Source organism: Stegodyphus dumicola, chromosome 8 (assembly GCF_044657685.1).
Source record: "Stegodyphus dumicola isolate Sdum_Otavi_A_Nest chromosome 8, ASM4465768v1".
Taxonomy (NCBI): domain Eukaryota; kingdom Metazoa; phylum Arthropoda; class Arachnida; order Araneae; family Eresidae; genus Stegodyphus; species Stegodyphus dumicola.
The window spans coordinates 37829461-37848935 of record NC_140775.1 but is presented as its reverse complement, the minus strand read 5'-3'; the positions used below and the strand labels follow the sequence as shown (position 1 = coordinate 37848935).

General features: G+C 33.5%; 1 protein-coding gene across 2 annotated transcripts in view; it reads left to right on the top strand.

Annotated features, from left to right (window-relative positions):
* The first annotated feature begins 2337 nt into the window (after positions 1–2337).
* LOC146995791 (uncharacterized) overlaps positions 2338–19475 on the top strand; it is a 101932-nt gene continuing 84794 nt past the window's right edge. For both annotated transcript variants that reach the window (XR_015042545.1, XM_085821742.1), the window contains exon 1: positions 2338–3805. Coding sequence is in view for 1 of the 2 variants with exons in the window: in XM_085821742.1 (XP_085677868.1) it covers positions 3442–3805 (364 nt within the window). In the remaining variant the exon portion in view is untranslated. The remainder of the gene's footprint in view (positions 3806–19475) is intronic.

Here is a 19475-nt window from a genome sequence, read left to right as displayed (position 1 = left end):
ATAATTTATGAAGTTTCCAAAAGTCCCACGTATATAACGTTATAATGTGTTTTGAAGTACTTAAAAGTAAAACCAACCAAATTTTCTTTTCGGAAAAATAACAAAAACAAAAACAACAAAAGGATTATAATTTCATTTTTAAATGGAATTTTTAAGTTAAATTTTGAAATCATATATGACATGGAGGGAAGGGATAGAGCTTTTGCAACAGACGGCGATGATTTTTCCTAATAAAAAATTTCATTATCATTTTGATTAAAAACATTTAAATAAAAACAAAACAAAACAAAATCTGAAAGGTCTCAGATTTTAAATTACGTCCAAAGGGGCGTTTCTTTAAAATTTTGTGTGTTACCTTTATTTATTACATATCATGTTCTTCGCACTTAAACCATAAAATTCAGTTCAACAGCAATATTGCAAAATAATTTTAAAATGAACATATCTTTAGAATTTCCGATGCACAGTATCGCGGGATGAAGATTAACATTTTTTTTTTCTGTACAACGTTGCCATTACTCGCTTTGAAATCTTTGAGTTTGTGAATCAAAAATTCGTTAAAGTTTTACAAAATATGAAATCGATAATAAAACAAATTTCGAATTTCAAATCTGGGCTTCCACATGCCCATATTCGCGGTAAGATTATGTCATTCAAAATTGGATGGCTCTATGTACCGTTGTTACCATAATGCGAGAAATATACATAAATTTATGCAGATTTTTCCTTATTTAATCTCTTCAAATATAATGTAGGACTCTAATATTTGGTGGCAAGAGTTTGAAAAGTGATACGGACATTTATAGTGAACCAACGTAAAATCGCAAAATGAAAGCAGTAGTCCTTCAGAGACAAACCGTTCTTTGAAATAAATAAATTAATTTAAAAAAAAAAATTGACTTTACATTACGCCCAAAGGGGCATATTTTAACATTTTGTGTGTTTTGTTTACTTATTAAATATCATTTTCTTCGCACTAAAACCACACAAAATTACGTTCAACGGTAGTATCACAAAATATTTAAAAACAGCATATCTTTAAAATTTCCGATACACAGTCTCACGTACTGGAGATAAAAATGCTTTCTTTTTCGTACAGTGTTGCCACTGCTCTCTTTGAAATCGTAAAACCTTAAAGGTGCTCATATTCGGTGGATGATTACATTATTTAAAATTTGATATCTCTAGGTACCGTTGTTTTTTTTACAATGCTAGAAACATACAGCAGATTCTTCATCATTTAATTTCTTTAAATATAACGCAGGGCTCTAATATTTGGTGGCAACAATTTGAAAAGTGGTTCAGGCTTTTATAATGAACCAACGCAAAATGCCAAAATAAAATTAATATCCCTTCTGGGCAAATTCTCCCTTCGGCTAAACAAAAGTATATTTTTATATCTTTAGAATTCTGATAAAGTTTTAATTTTTGTGGTACATTTTTTTTTAAATTCCCTATAACATGTCTTTAAAAATAATACATGGCGACAGCATTTGGTGGCAACATTCTTTTGTTTCTGTTGAAATTGTTTAAAGTGTTTTCATACATTTTTTTAATATTCACTATATAATTTCTTTATAAATAATAGGTGGTGATAAGTAACATTTGGTTGCAATATCCTTTTATTTGACAGTGATGTGGACAAGTAATGTGGTCTGAGACTAATAGTACCTCTATTGCTGCTAATAAATATTACCCATTCTTTTATGAAAATAAGGATGAAAGTACGTAGTTAAAAAATAAATCAGTAAATAATATAAAAATGGCGCCAGCCAGTGAATTAGGATTCTAGACGCGTAGGAACGTATAGATAGAATGTTACAAATATGTTAGTTGTATAAATTAAATATCTTATATTTACGCTTATCAGTGGAGTATACTATTCTTTATTCACGTATACCAAGGGTCTCCTCCGAATCCTGAGGATCCGAAACTCAGAAATAAAATTTGAAAGAATTATTTAATACCATGTACATTAAAAAAAATCTAATATAATTAATTATCTTTTTATTTGTTCTTTAAAAAAAAAGTAAACTGAATTTTATGTGTTATTTTTTAAGTTTACTCGTGATAATGTAAAGCAATTTTTAGCTTTATTTCGTTTCCAAAATTTATTTATATACTTAAATGACAGAGGTGCCTTAAAGAATTAAATAATTAAGATTAAAGAATAGTAGCTGACGTATCTACTATTCTTAAAAATATATATAGAAAATAAAATAAAATAAAAGTAAACTGAATTTTACGTGTGATTAAAGTTTACTCCTAATAATGTTGAACAATTTTGGAAGTTACGCTTTAATTCATTAACAGAATTTATTTAAATATTTAAATGAAAAAGAGGAAATCTGCAATGTAGCTGTTACATTAGCGATAAAATAAAATGATATTTGTTTGATATTTCTGTAATTTAGTACAGCAGATCATAGTTTTATTTCAAATTCGCCGCGGCTTTCCGTAACAGAGAACTAAAAAAAAAATCATCTTTCGTTATTTGGCGACAGATTTGTAACAAGGGGAATAGATGACTGACGCCCTTTTGTTTGGCAACCCTAAAATCCCGGATTCTCGCCGTGACGCATGTTCTGTTACGTAGAACGACGCTAGCTGAGCAATCGCCAACTCGGGGGAAAAAAAAAAAAAAAAAAAAAAAAAAGGAAGAAGCAAAAAAAAATAAAAAGAGGAAAGAGCGAAAGAAAAAAGAAAAAATCCAACCGCCGGGTTCGCCTCCCCGCGATAAAGTTTTGTTTACGTCGTCTTCAAACGAAGGCATCGGTGACGTGCTGAGTGGTGTCACTCGCGCAGGCGCAGCGCAATCAACGGCCGAGAGGCATACCGTAATTAAAACTCGCGGATGACTTATTCATTTTATTTTATTTTTTGAGCTTGGCAACGAGGAGGGCGAGCAGTGGACGCTCGCAATTGCAGCCCGCGTGCTCTAGCTTTTTATATGCAGTTAGTCGATTTATCTATTTACTACAACGTTGCGATGCATCATGGGATTTAAAATCGAACGACCGACAACGTCACTGGGACAACAACCGCCAGCACGGGTTGTAGTACGTGAACTTTCCATGCTTGTGTTTGTTTACAAACCATTTCGGACTGTGTGCATTGACGGAATATAACTGCCAAAGCTCAGAAGTTGCCCAAGTTTGCATATCTCTGCAATATGAATTCATCAACAGGAGTCACATTTCTTGCAATTATTGTGTTGCTAAATCAAAAAAAGTGAGTCCAGGTTTTTATTCAAGCAAGTGTACCAGCGGTCACCTGGGACACGCCCCTCCGAATTGAATTTTTTCCCCAGGAAGCAGAGGGTGGGGGAAAACCCTTTCCCAGGAAGCAAAGGGTGAGAAACCGAAAACGAAACAAGTGCTACTTTCCCATCTGGCTGCTGGGAAAATGTGATCGTGTGATTATCATCCTCTCGGGGGAGTTATGGATGATCACAAGCGGAGAGATAGTATGAAGGGTGATCAGCTGAAGGAGCAGGAAACAGAAAAAGTGGATGACCACATCGCCAGAATATTGGAATCCCATGCTTGTCGAACTCTTTTCAACTTCGGCGCCTCCACGAGCGAGAGGTTGTCCGGAGCTTGCGAGGAGCTGCAGGAAGAACAAAAACAAAGGTGGAACTTCGATTTCCAAACAGAGACGCCCTTGCCGGGGCGGTACCAGTGGGTGCGGACGGGGTCGGCGAACGGGCACTCGAGGAACGGTAGCCACGAACCCCAAACGAAGCGACTGCGCAGTGAAAAGCATGAGAGGCGGAGCAATTCTTCAAGGATACCGTCCATTTCTCGTGAGTACACAATTGTGTTTCTTTTAATTTTTATTTAGACTTATTTTTAAGTTATAATGTTAACGAATACAGTTCGAAAATAGCTTGATTTCCTATAAAGTATTAGTAAATAACTCAAAATACTGTGAATTATAGTTTCTTAGGTGGTATTCCCACGGACTCCTATATTTTTAAGGACCTCCGCGAGGGCTTTAAATTGTGGAATTTGGTAAAAAATGCGCAAATAAATTGGCTAAATAATAACATAAGCTAATCATATAGTAATGTTTAATGTAGAGCTTTCTTAAGATAAAAGTTTTATTTCGATGGTTCCGTGAGGGTTGTGAACCGAGATTGCTCAACCATGTTTCTCCAGACCTTGATGTTATTTCAAGGGTTCCACAAAAGACGGAACCAATCCAAAATAGTAATAACTAGAAAAATAGTACAAAATAGATCAATAAATTGGCTAAGTAATAATATGTAGGCTAATCATGAAATATATGTGTGGGGCTTCCCTAAGATGAAGTTTTATTTCAAGGATTCCATAATTTGGGCTGTAAAAGATGGAATATAATGATTGTGAACTGAAGTTTCTCAACCATAGTTTTACTGTCCCTAATATCACGAATTTAGGGAGTATTTTAGGAGTTCCACAAGCGTTGGAAAAAATCTGGCATACTAATAAGTAAACAAATTAATATAAAATAGTCTAATAAATCGGCTAAGTATTAGTATCTAGGCCAATGATACATATTATGTAAGGCTTCCGTAAGATGAAGTTTTATTTCAAGGGTTCCGCAAGGGCTTTAAAATGATGCAATATAGTAATATTGAACTGATATTTTCTTGTTGATTTCTCGGATTCTAGATTATTTCTAGGGACTTTGAAGAGTTACAAATATTCTTAAGTAATAATAAATAGGCAAAATATTAAAAACACTGTACAGTAAAGTGTTAAAATAAACAGGCTAATCATACATATGTAGGAGTTCCGTTGAGCCATATGTTTTAATTCAAGGGTTATTAATTTTGCAAAATAATGTGCGTGAGTTGAGATTTTTTAACCGAATTTCGCCTGGGTCATAATGTTCTACAAGGAATCACCTGTTTTGCTGATAATTTGATATATTTTATTGCTGTATGGCATCTTCCGGAATCAGTTACTGTTGAATTCCAATTGTCCGCCTTCTGGTACTCAGATGTCCGTTTATGGGATTGCTTGCCATTTTTTACTGTTTTAAATAATGTAATAATATAATACAGTATAGTAACCTTTCTTAGAAACTGTTAGATTAATTCGGAGGAATGCATACGATAAAAAGTTGGCTGAACAGTTTAAGAAAAATAACACTGTAGAGACGTAAGGCTATTTCGAAGCAGAAGACATAAAAAATTAGCAATGCCCTCGCAGGGACTCGAACCCCGGACCTCTCGAGCCTGTAAGCATTATTAAAGATGTAACATTAATGAAAACGCAATACATATCATTCGTATACATATTGTTCTTTCTTCTCTCCGTGAATCACTGCTGAATCATAGCAACTGCTCTTCTTTAAAAATAGGCTAAACAAATATGGGGATGTTATGTCAGTTCTCTTTCTTCATGAATTTATCTTTCAATGAGCAATAACTGCATTGTTATCACGTTTTATTTATCGTCTGGTGTTTTGTTACTTTTTTTTATGTTCGAATTTTTATTCTCTTTTCTTACTTTATTATTTGGATGGAATATTCTTTTTATGTACTTTTAATTTTTATTTATTTTCTGACTCCGGTTGCGGTTCAAAATTTGGTGGCTCTAGCTGCCGTGGTTTTTCCATTATGCGAAGAACGTACATACAGATCATATAGAGGGAACAAGAAATAAGTTCCGTAGCGTAATGTGCAGAATTCGCAGAGAAATGTAAATATTTTTAAGGTGTAATAATTATTATTTTAAGGCGCAATACTTTAAAAATTAGTTTTCTGTAAATAATTTTAAATCGGAATTATTATTAAGGCGTAGTATTTTTAAGGTTTAATTTTTTGTGATTATTTTTAAGGCATAATTATTGCATTTTTAAGGTTATTAATTTTAAGGTTATTATTATTTAAAGGTGTAATTTTTTGCAAATATTTTTAAGGCGCAAGTTCTGAATTTCATAACAAATGCTATTTTACCTATTTTCCAAAATATTAATCACTAAGGAAATTCAGCTCTTGTTTTGTAGTTGTTTTCTGAATTTGTTATGAAAAGTTGTAAACTACTTTAGTGACGCAATCCCTCACACCCTCCCGAAACTTGTGCTAGTAATTCGCGGTTCGCGGGGAGGGAGTCGCCTTCCTTCCCTGTGCTGTGCGCCACTAAGCGGCGTGCCAAGCACCAGAAAAAAAAAAGGAAACTCGAAATCCATCCGCGAATTTGGCTCGTAATGTGATGGAACATTTTCATGTGCGTGATTTTGCTGGGTGTTTGAGTCTTCTGAGATAGCATCATTTTTTCCTTTATTAAATTTGTCTTGTTAAATTATCCAATAATAGATATATGAAAGTTTGCAATAATAATATTATTGCTGATCTTTCTGAATTAATTAATAAAAATGTATGTTTTTTAATACGCACGGATGCGCACTTTTCTACTTGACATCCAGTTTTCAGGGATTTAAGCATTTTTTCACACAGTGGAAGGTCCGCTGTGTGATCGAACAATAAATAACAGCCTTTTTGCACCATTGTAACTCTCGCTGGAATTTAATTCGCGTTACATAACGTATGTAGTTTACTGTATAGCCAAGTTTCTTTGTAATAGTTATTTTAGGAAACGTTTTAGATTTGATTCATAAATTGCTTTCATTGTAAAAGAAGTAATTTGTATCTGTCGTATTAGTTAGTCATAACGAAGCACGTATCAGAACAAAATACGCTAATATCCGAAAATGTGATATACATTTCTATTTTTAAAATAATGAAAAATGTGTTTGTACGCATGTCTGTATGTTTCTCGCATTGTGGAAGAAAGCGCCTTTTTTAAGCCACCAAATTTTGACTCGCGTAGTCCTCCACCGAAACATGCGCACCTCGAAGCCCGAATTTTGAATTTGTTTTTGATTTATTTCATATTTTGGGCGACTTTCACGAATTTTTGATTAGCGCGATTGGAAGCGAACACTAGCAACACTGTTCGAAAAAAAAAAAATCTCTGGTGTGTCAGCCTGTTGCCATTCCGTAAAATGTAAGATTCTTATCTTTCAGTTTTAATCAACAAAACTCTTTATTTTGCCATAAACATTTGAAGAGACCATTTGTTCCACAGGTGTATTGCTTCCTGCACTGGTATCAGTGTTACGCCGTTCGACCTGGCTTAAGTTTCACAAACTCAGCTATTTAAAAGGAATGTGTTGCCACTGCTTGAAATAAAATACTTTTACCTTCCACGCGTGTGTGTGTTGCCATTTATTAAAGCGTAAAATATTTAACTTTCTAATTTAAATCTCTCTGATATTCAGTTACAAATCAAAGCGTTTTAAAGCAATAAACGCAGTTCACAAGAATATGTTTTCTACTTTTTTATCTGATTTGTTTAAATTAAAATGCATTTGAGTCAACTGAGGTCTAAATATAAAGTTAAAATATTTTCATGAAATTATGCTAGTTATGCTCAATAAAATCATTAGTATATTCTTTTTTATGATAATTATTTTAGGTGGCTGGCAAAGTTAAAAAGACCGTATGAAGAAATGAAACACTGCAAGCAAATAAAGTAAAAAATTGCAATGATTTTAACTTTGATAACCCGGCAACGTGTGAATGCGTCAGATGTGTGTGTATGATACACGCAGACATCCTATAAATGTGTCCGTGTATCATTTATGTGTGTGAACAAAAACGTGTTAACGATGATGCGATGTTCGTTACTCAAATGATAATTCTTGAGATATGTCTAATGTCCAAATAAGAACTCCTGTTATCCGAATTTCGGATAGCAGATTCTAAATATCCGGATTTCGAATGTTTGATACCAGATGTCTTGTTTGCAGTTATTTGGATTGCTTCGTATAAATTATTGATTATCTTTCGTAATACTGATTACCGAGATGCCCTAACCAAAATTTGGAAATTCGTCCTCTTCGCATGCCAAGTTAAGTCAGCTTTTTGTTAATTTATTGAAGTATTATTATCATGTATTGGTATTTATCATGTTCCATTATCCGCAATGTACAAAAAATATGAGTTCCCTATCCGAATTTACTTAGTCTCTCTACGTACTAAATCAAAAATAAATAATTCAGTTATACATAAATCCATTTTTTACGCTCTAAAAGAAATTTCCGGTTACTACGCCATTCTTAATTGCACTGAACTTCCATTTCCTTTCCTTTACGACAAAGCCCGGTAAGCGACCGAGTGGTTAAAATCGCTGAATGCTGGAAGTTCGATCCCAGTCTAAAGGGTTGGCTGCGTCGTTGAATTTCGTGGTTTTCTCCACTTGTAACATGAGTGCGAACCAGTTTCCTATAGAAAATCCTCTACGAAGATATCCCTCTCTTAGACAGATAGCCCCCGTGTCTTTTGTTATATTCAAAATAATCAGACCTAACCTTTAATATAAAATCGTAAAGTTTGCAAAATCAAATGATCTGGCCGATTCCAGCCCTCCAGTGGTCGAGCGGTAAAATCGCTGCCACTGGTAGTCAGATTTGGGTTCAAAAACCAGCCAAACAAGCTATATCTGTATGGGCAGAGCGTAATACCTAAAATAAGAATTGTCGGAACCGTATGGAAGACCGTTAGAAGAAGGGGAAAAAATGAAAAATAATAAAAAAAACTAATAATTAAAATAATTAAATTAAAATTCAATACAGTTTAAAGAGATAAAAACAAATTTAACGATTAAAATTTAAATTTATGATTTTAAATTATTAAATTAATGAAATAATAAAATATTGGGCTTATCCTTTTTGGGGCTTCCGGCTGGAAGAAACATAAGCCATTCTACTTATATGCAACACGCGAATGAAAAAAAGATAAAACGAATGAAAAAAAGATAAAACGATAACGGAGCTTCTATAATGAGAGTAAAAGACAATGTTAGAGACAGTATAAGAGTATGAGAAAGCGTGTAGAGAAATTTAGCTTCGAAAACAACACGTTTTGGCCGCTATGCTCTGTTGATAGAATAACAATGTATGAGCAAACGTAAGCTGTATGCAAGTGATAGCATTCGTTCCTGCGTTTGGTTACATCGCTCAGAAGTTGTGCAAGAGCTCTGCAGTGGGAAGTCACTAGTGTTGGTTGTGCTGGACCAGTGTTGATCTATTTTAGTACTTTAGGGGAACGAAAAATTTACTCGCTCTCATAAATTCACTGCACTTCCTGGAAAATAAACCTTTGGTGTTTGGGTTGGAGCTTTTTCTTTCCTTAGAAGTCTCTACCTCCGACAAAGTGTTTCTTCTCCAGGAAACAAAGCATCCATTCAGAAGTTAGAATAGGTTCTTAATGCATATTTATTATTTTAATAAAATTTGTTTGCTGAAATTTTTGTTCATTTACACAAAAGAAACGCCGGAGCTGTTTCATTGAGCGCTTCTGTTAGAAAACTGAAAAATAATGGAGCCGGGCTCAGCTGCAATTTAAGCTCTGCGCGTGGAAGCTTCCGTGGTTTGCCTCATGTGTGACGTAAATACGAATCAGTGTCCTTTATTAAGTCCTCCTCGAAGATATTCTTCTCCTTAAGCAGATAGCTATTGTAAGCTTTATCACGGTCCAAAGCAATTCGACTAGTTTCCGTAAGATATAGTACTCTAACGAAGATTTGGGTAGTCGTTCATTTCACATGTGCATTCTGGTCAATATTCTAAACTACTATAAATGTAAAAGATCAATTTAAAAAAAAATAAAATAAAAATCAAGAGCAATATCCCAAAATAATTTTAAATTCAGCATATCTTTAGAATTTCCGATACACAGTCTCGCGCGCTGGAGATAAAAATGTTTTTTCTTTACAACGTTGTCATAGCTCGCTTTGAAATTCTTGAGTTTTGTTAATCAAAAATTCGTTAACGTTTTATAAAATATGAAATCGATAAAACAAATTCCAAATTTTAAATTTGGATTACGTCATTCAAAACTGAATGGCTCTAGGTACCGTTGTTTTATCACAATGCGAGAAACACATACATTTATGCAGATTTCTCATTATTTAATTTCTTCAGATATAATACAGTGCAATAATATCTAGTGTCAACCATTTGAAGAGTGATACAGCCTCATAAAGTTTTCAACGCAAGATGCCAAAACGAAAATAATAGTCCTTCTGGTCAAATAGCCCCTTTGGACTAAAAATGAAATACCGTTCTCTTTTTCGAAGTGTTTACTTATTCGTTAAATTCTTCTGTAGAGATTGCCCAAATTGTTCTATTGTTCACTAATTTAACCGGAATGTCTCTAATTAAATAATTTTAAGAACAGGATTGATGTTGCAAATCGGCGAAATTTAAGTGTGATTTTGGCGATTATTTTTATTTCGAATTTCACACGTAAATCGAGCCGATAGCTTTTTAAAATATACCCAGAAATATTTGTAAGGATTTTAAGTTTTACTAACTAAAGTTTATTTAATTTTCAAACTTTACTATCCTCTCTTATTTTCCATTTCCGGCCAGAATAAACGCGAACAGATTTAGTTATGCAAATATTACTTGCAAACTGTTAAGTATTTAAGTTGTGGCTTTACCCAAGAAAGAGACGGGCTGGCTGCATGGGCGTTTTCGTGGTTTTCCCCATGTGTAACGTGTATACGAGCCAGTTTCCCTTAGAAAGTCCTCCACGAAAGGCATCCCTCCCTTTAGGCAGATAGCCCTCGTGTGCTTTGCCATAATTAAATACACCAACACCAACACCCAAGAAAGAGAGAGAGATTTCTGGCTACCTTTCCTCGCGCGTGCTTATTCAGTCAGTTCTTGTCTGCCTCTTGATCCCAGAACTTAGTTCTCTTTGATACTTGAAGACGTATTGTAGTTCCCGCATTCTGCTCACTACATACTTAAAGCTTAAAAAGCCAAACTTCACGTTACTAGTCTCTGTAAAATATTTGAATTTAGTTCTTATTTAATTTAGTTAGTTTGCAGTTCTTATTTTTTACGTTTCAGACCATAAGTACTGGTCTTTGTATCCCGAAGTGCGGGAACAGCTGTAAGCTGTGAAGAATAAAGTGTAGTTAAACCATTTGTGTCGTATGTTCTACACTTTCACGAACATAGTTTAAAGTAAACTTCCTGTTCTTGCTCAGGACTCCAGTATGTTTGCAAAAGCAATTAGAAGAAATAGTTGTCCTGATGTATTATCAAGTAAAATATTTCTTTCTTTATATTGAACTTTGCTTTTAATAAGATACTTTTCTAGGGTACAAGGACAAACGGACCTCTTTAAGATATTAAAATGTTAACTCTCTTGTGAGCTGAAATGAAGCTAAGAAAGATTTTTTTTAAAAAAATCATTCAAAATTCCGTTCGAACTTTGACATTTTAATGATTTAAAAATGAAATATGAATACGTTATAAGTTACATGGTTTTAGTTAAATATTGTAAAAGTTTTTTTAAAATTAGGTTTTCCACTTAGTTATAACCTGTTAGATTAATAATAAAACCGTGATTGTCAACGGTTATGATTTTAAAATCAAAACTTTCTAGAAAATATTGAAATTCATTGAAAGCGATCATTCTTATTGTCATTCCTGTACCATCTATCATATCTATATATTTCTTTTAAATGTTATTAATATTTAATTTAGGCTTCTCACAATTATTTTATTGCCTCGTATGACAAAGAATATTGTGATAAATAAAAAAATTTTTTAAAAAACTTTTTAATGCATTTCAATATAATATCTTGTGACGTAAAAAGCTTGGTAATCATGTTGCATGCGATGTACCGCTTTTTTTTTTTTTTAAATTTATCATTGCATTCTGCAATCATTTTATTACGTTCATTACGTTCGTTTATTGCGTGCGTCATTGCGCTCGAATATAAAGATTATTGAATTATTTATTTTCTGAAGCTATTGTTATTGAATTATGAAATTATTAAAAGTAGCTAAAGTGAAGAATAAAAGGCACCCCAAATTTGGCGATTTTTTATGTTTGAAAATGATTTTATCTTAGTAACCCTTCTTTTTCGTTGGTCGATTTTATTTTCGCGACATTCTTCTGTTATTTTTGATAACCGGTATTAATGGGATTCCGAGATATTTGAACAACAATAAATGAATCATATAATGTAAAATATGTGCAATGCTGAGATTGGGCGCGATGCCGAGTTTGTGCAATTATGTGTTGTTTTTAAATGAAAACGGATTGCGTGTATGCGGGTGGACAACAATAATGCATATAATCCATGCATATAATCCATGTATGTAATGTTTAATGGGCGCTATGCCGAATTTATGCAATTCCCTGATGTTCCCTGAAGCGAAAACAGATGAGTGTGTTCATGGGTAGAACAATAGTAAAGTATTATATATTATGTATAATGTTTAGTGTTATGTTCGTGTACTTTGCATTATTATATTAATTGTAAATTGTATTTTTAAACATCATTTTTTGTGCTTTTGAAAAAGCTCGCAACTCACCCCTTATAAGTAACTTTATTTGAATTAAAAGTTTAACGGATGGTTAAATTAAGTTAATGCAATTATTTTCATTTATTTATTCGTATTTATTTTCAATTTAATAATAACGTTTCATTGCTGCCTTCTATGACATAGACATTTTGTTTTTTGCGAGTCCTTTGAAAGGGAAGAACATAAAGTACTTATTCCTTCGTTTCGCACCAGGAACCTGACGTCATTTTTTTTTCAAGGTCATCTGATGTATCCAACATCCTCTGACATGACTTCCTCGTACGGCCTATTAAATTATGCACATTTTTTGTTGGACTTCACTTAAACTTATTTCCTCCAATTTCCATATCAAATAACCGATCCCTCTAGGCAAGTTGAAAATGACATCAAAAATTCCAAATTTTAAGATTAAATATCCTGTCAATTTTTATCGTCTTCTTATAATTTCATTTTTTTCATAACTAGTATGAAAGTTTCCCAAATATAAGTTATAGGAACGGAGACCACATCAAAAGTTAGATTTCGCTATTGTCTAAAATTATTATTTTTTTTAATTTGACATTGCCAAAACATGAATATTTTCGTCATTTGAAACACTTCTGTAACTGAAAGTATACTACTACGACCAAGAATTGTGAAAATAAAACGGCTAGGTAAGGAGTTTTAAGTTGGGTAAAGGGGATAGTGCTGATACTACCGATTGCAGTAAAAAAAGAGAGGTACATAACTAGATGTCATAGCACTCCCATCTTTAAAAAATATATATATGTCCAAATGGATTCAGGAACGGTCTAAATAGATGTTTCTGCTTAATTAAGATACCCGAAATTTTTCGTGATTACAATAACTTCGTATAAGGAAGTAAAAATGGAAGGAAATCGCTGAGCTCTGGTAAATCGTATTAAAGATTCCATAAGAAATTAATTTTGATGACTATTATTTTTTATCTTTTCATTACCGAAATTCTTCGTTTTTTTATCGTTAAGCGAGTATATAATGAAAATTGAAACCCCCCTCCCCCCCCAAAAAAAAAGACCTAATCTTTTAATATTAAATAATGAAAAGTCTGTATGTAATGTATATTGTGTGTTACTCGCAAAGCGGGAAAATGACGGCAATAAAATATTGAACACATGTAGTCGGAATATGTGCTTCGCAAACAAACACAACAAACTTCAGCGATTTGAAAGAAGTATGTTACCATTGTTCGAAATAAAATATTTTTATATTCCACGTGCCTTTATATTTCCATTCTGTCAAATGTAAGATATTTATTTTTTTCCTTTAGATTTAATCTGTCTGTTTTTGTTTAACAAACTAAGCAATTTAAAAGCTGTTCTTTATCTCTGTTCTTATCAATCATTAACTGTACTCAATAAATTCATTATGTAATTTTTCGAATAAATAGTTAAGGAGAAGCAGTTAGTTTTGAAATATTGTTGTGCAATCACCATACAGTAGCGCCGCTTAATGTATCGCGGTTAATGCTATCATTCGGATTCTGTTATCGATTGTATGTATGCATCCTTTTGTAGAAAAACATGGAAAAAGGCATGGCTTCTTGTGATCGGCAGTTCGGTTAATATTGTTACGTTATTTTCTTCCTTCACGTTCGTGCGGGGTTCGTAGATTTGGAGTGAATAACGACGACGCTGGATGAAGTATCGAAACACCTTTTATTTACCAATATTAATCAGATAGCTCCAAAATCACTTTTACAGTTGTCGAACTGTTATAAACACGCTGACACTTTCAGCGACACACTGTCAGGTAATAACGGTGGAGACAGCTTCACCGCAAAGCACCCAGTACAGCTCCCAACTCTTCTTGGTCATTCTCGGAACTCCACGTACTCTCGAGACTCTCCACGCGATGCACTCGACGATGCACAGTCTAAGACAAAATTAGACGATGCACTAATTCGCGATGCACTAAAAGACTCTCTCGATGCACTCAACGACCAACTCGGCGGTAGACTTCGAGACACTCGCTCAACGACTGACTAACAGCTCGCTAGACGAGGCACACACACTGACTGCGGACCAGCAGGGTTTATATAGCTTTCGGCTTGTGTTCCGAGAACATTCTGGGCTAAACCGGTAAGAATTCGTTCCAGAAGATTTTCCATGCGTCCATGGTATATAGCCAAATGTCGCCAAATGGCTGATTTCTCGCCAAATATGGCAACCCTGCCTTCTTTTGCCATTTTATGGCAACCCTAAGACTGCTTTGCGGGGAAGCCATCTTATCGGGCCTGTACATTTCGTAACAATATGATCAAATTACTATAGGATACATTTTTAATGTCGTCAAATGAAAGATAAATTTGCCAAACTAGGTTTAAATAGATCATAAAAACTGCCAAGTAACAAAGAAATGTCACCAGGTCAGGTGTTACGTAGCCAGATATCTTAGTTTCGATTTCAGTCCACCATTTAAAATTAGGCTAAAAAAGCGCAACATTCGTTTGACGTAGATTTTGAATAACTCTATCGATTTTGGGGTTGATCTCACACGTCTGTCTTTTTCATGAGCAAAAACTTCTCTACAGAATTTTTTCTTTCTTCTTGAAGGACAAAAAAAAAAAAAAAAACCTGAAAACGTCTACGACAAACAAAGGTTACTTATTTTGCTTAATTAGTCCAAAGGAACAGTTTGCTTTGAAGGACTATTAATTTTGTTTTGGCATTTTGCGTTGGTTCACTATAAATGTCGGTTCACTTTTCAAATTGTTGCCGCCAAATATTATCCACCTGTGTTATATTTAAAGAAATTAAAAAATGATGAATCTAGATAAATGTATGTATGTTTCTAATCTCGCATTGGGATACAACAACGGTACTAAGAGCCATCAAATTTTGAATAACGAAATCTTCCTGCGAATATGGGCATCTGGAAGGCCAAATTTGAAATTTGAAATTTGTTTAATGATCGATTTCATATTTTGTAAAACTAATGAATTTTTGATTAACAAACTGAAGGATTTCAAAGCGAGCAATGGCAACGTTGTACAGAAAAAACATTTTTATCTACAGCGCGTGAGACTGTGTATCGGAAATTCTAAAGATATGCTCAATTTAAAATTGTTTTGCGATATTGTTGAACTGAATTTTATGGTTTAAGTTTTATGGTTATTTTATGGTTAAGAACATGATATTTAATAAGTAAAGGTAACATAGAAAATGTTTAAAAAAAACGCCCCTTTGGACGCAATTTAAAATCTGAAACCTTTCAGATTTTCTTTATCTTAGTCTAGTCCCTGAAGGACTATTATTTTAGATTTGCGATTTTACGTTGGTTCACTATAAATGTCCGTTTCACTTTTCAAACTGTTGCCACCATTTGTTAGAGTCCTGCATTATATTTCAAGAAATTAAATAATGAAAAATCTGCATAAATGTACGTATATTTCTGGCATTGTGATAAAACAACTGTACCTAGAGCCTTTGAAATTTGGAATTTTTTCATTATCGATTTCATATTTTGTAAAACTTTAACGAATTTCCGAACAAACTCAAGGATTTCAAAACGAGCAATGGCAACGTTGTACAGAAAAAACATTTTTGTCTCCAGCGCGCGAGAGTCTGTATCCTAAATTCTAAAGATATGTTCAATTTAAAAATATTTTGCGATATTGCTCTTAAACTGAATTTTATGGTTTAAGTGCGAAGAACGTGATATTTAATAAATAAAGGTAACAGACAGAATGTTAACAAAACGCCCCTTTGAAAGTAATTTAAAATCTGAAACCTTTCAGATTTTCTTTTTTTTTTTTTAATTATTTATTTCTTTTCTTTTTTATAATTTTACAGTGGCATGTTTTCCTCCAATGAAGAATGCCCTTCGGTTATTAAATTTAGGGGCACAGCATCGGTCAATTAATTTCCAGAAACGTTATGAAAAATTCATAAACAAACCTTTGCGTTAAAGACAGTATGAACATTTCATAAACAAACTTTCGTTTTTCCTAATTAAACTGTTGTGAAAATAAGTATTTATACGTTTTTAGTTATATTTTTGTTAAACTAATTAAATTTCCTTGTTATTCTGCAGGATATTTTATGGTATCGTTTAATATCGCCGAATAGCCGTGGACAAACGTGATCACACTTTAAAGCGGCGTACGTTAATTCGAAAATTTCAAAAAATTCTAATAGATAGAAAGGAAGCCAAAACATTTAAGATTTTGATCGCAGAAACAACCGAACGGATAAACCAAAACAAATAAAATCATTTAAACATACGAAATGAATTCTACTGTTCCTGCGTATAATAAAGAGAATGATTTTACTCTTCCCTAAATCTGTAGCAATGAAACGAACAGTCAGGTGGGGATCTGATACTATATTTGGGGAGGGGGGGATTATCTCAGTGAATTTTTTCAACTACTGTTTTCTATTATCTTGCTGTTTGGTGCAATGATTCCAAAGAGCTTCATCAACAGAACTTTCGTCTTGTGCAAACAGGTCTTGTTGACACACCGGCTTAGAGATAAAAAAAGCTGAAAAAAAGGCTTGAAAAAGAAGGAAGTTAATAACGTGGCTGTGATTTTTTTGAAGGCATTCGTGATTTCTTCCGGCCTTACGTTATGTCTCCCCCCCCTTTTTTCCCAAGTGTTTGAATAATTTTTTTATTTTTTTTCCCTGTTTGATCAATACTTGTGCATGCATATCTCTATAAATAAATAATGGAAAATCCATATGTACTGTTGTTCGACTTATTTCGGTTATTTTTGGTTTTTAAATATACGAAGTATTATAGACATCTTTTTATATACTATCCGCTTCTATTCCCAACCGCCTAAAATAGTTATATAAAAAAAGGGAGAAGAGAAAAAAGAAAAAAAGAAAAAAAAAAAAAATCGGATTTTGAAAGTAGCCTAAAAACGTGTGTTAAGGTCTTTTACTATCTCACTGAGCTCACTGTCTACCAGTTAACTCTTGCACTTACTCTCACTAACCCTCTATTTTTTTTTTTTAACTTTATTATTAAGCATTGTTTTCTTCGCACTTAAGCCGCATACAAGTTCAACAACAAAATCACAAAATTTTTAAAAGCTAACATATGTATGTTACGAATTTTGTACATATACAAATAATATGAGTGAAATTATATACGAAATTGTGTTTTGCTGAAGTTTTATTTTGCTGCATGAAAAGTTTGAGAAAAACGATGTTATGCCGGAAAAATAAAGGGGCAGTTCTATTTAATATTGAGTAAATGGCTATCTCAAAATCGCCAAAAGTCGCCAAACCTGACGACCATTTGCCGACATTTTGATCCCATTCCTCTATAATTGTAATGGTAATTGAATAATTGTAATTGATTCCTATGTTAGCTGTAACTGTATCATATGCCTTCATATGCCTTCCAGTAATTTCAAGAATCAGAAAGTATAGTTCGACCGCCTCATCCGCGACCATGAGCGCAAACACGCATGCGCCATTCGGACCGAATTATTCTCAAAATAGGGTGGAAGGATGGGGACTTTCTTTCCCTCCGGCGTATCTATTTCCGGAGAAGAAAAGACTTTCACATCATAGCAAGAAATAGCGGCCCTTTTGGACAAGTCTATGTGTTTTGGCAGAATGCCAGCCAGGGTTGCGTTTGAGACGGTCGAACTATACTAGAAATATCTCGACGGTCGGGTGGAAACTATGTAAGATTGTAAAGAGCATCAGTTTCTCAATTGTTTGTAGTTTAGTGTGTTTCGGAGTGTTGAGATATCTCTGCGTTAACTTCGCTCTTCATATGCGCTTATCATTGTGTTTAACGTTTCTGATAGTTTGAAGTGTAACTACTGATTGTACTTTGTGATACTTGAATGAGCTGTAGGAATATTTTTTGTGAGAAAATTTCAGAAATGTGAAATGTTTCTTATGATAAAATAAATTTTATCAAGCTGTCATCTGTTCTGTGTGCATTCAGTCTTTACGGACCCGTACGCACGCAAGAGTGTTTAGAATTCTCAATGCAATGTTAAGTGTTGGCGTACATTTTATATATTTTTATCTTTTTATATTTTCCTTAGTGAAATGGCTTACTAAACGTTTTTGGGTGTCTTTTTGTTATTAACGTGTTATGTGTTAACTTTATTTATTAAATATCACATCCTTCATACTAACTCCACGTAATTCAACTGCAGAATCGCAAAATATTTAAAAACAGCATAGCTTTAAAATTCCCGATAGAGTGTTAGAAGTTGGCACGTATATTTTTATATTGGCGTAATTGAAAGCTAAATATCTTACATTTTTCCGAATGGCAACAGTCTCGAGCGCTGGAGATTAAAAAATGTTTTATTTCGAACTGTGTTGCCACTGTTCGCTTTCAAATTGTGTAGTTTGTTAATCAAAAATCCATTAAATTTTACAAAATATGAAATAAACATAATAAACTAATTTGAAATTCAAAATTCGGGCTTCCAAGTGCACATTTTCGGGTAGAGGACTACGTTACTCAGAATTTGATGGCTCTATGCACTATCGTTGTTTCACAATGCAAGGAACGTACATACATACGTATGTGCAGATTCTTCATTATTTAATTTCTTTAAAAATAACGCAGGGCGATGCTATTTGATAGCAACAGTTTGAAAAGTAATGCGCCGTTTATAGTGAACCTACTCAAAATCCCACTGCGGCGGCTAAAAAGGTCGCTTTTGAGCTAAGAATGCTTTGCCTCTGATGGCTTCAGTAATTTAAATAAATTTCTCCTTCATAGGGATCGAACTATGATATGGCGTAAATCGATATTAATGTCAATACTCACAGTAAGAATTGGCACGTGTTGTCTTGGGTTAGTAAGGTTACCGAATGTATCTTTTGATTTAACTTCGATAAGGAGGATTACATCTAGCTTCAACTGAAGGATGCATTTTTTTATCAGATATAGAGTTCATCTCTTGAACTTGCTCAATTAGATCTAGTATTGTTGAATGAAACGCACGTTTTTTTCATGAATTGAAATAAGGGAGAACTTTGATCATTGTACGCTTGTATTATGAGTCATCCAAGCTGTAATCTTATTTTCAATGTCGTAGATTGACTCTGATTGTAATCGGGCTTACCATGGATAATTTGACATGTAGC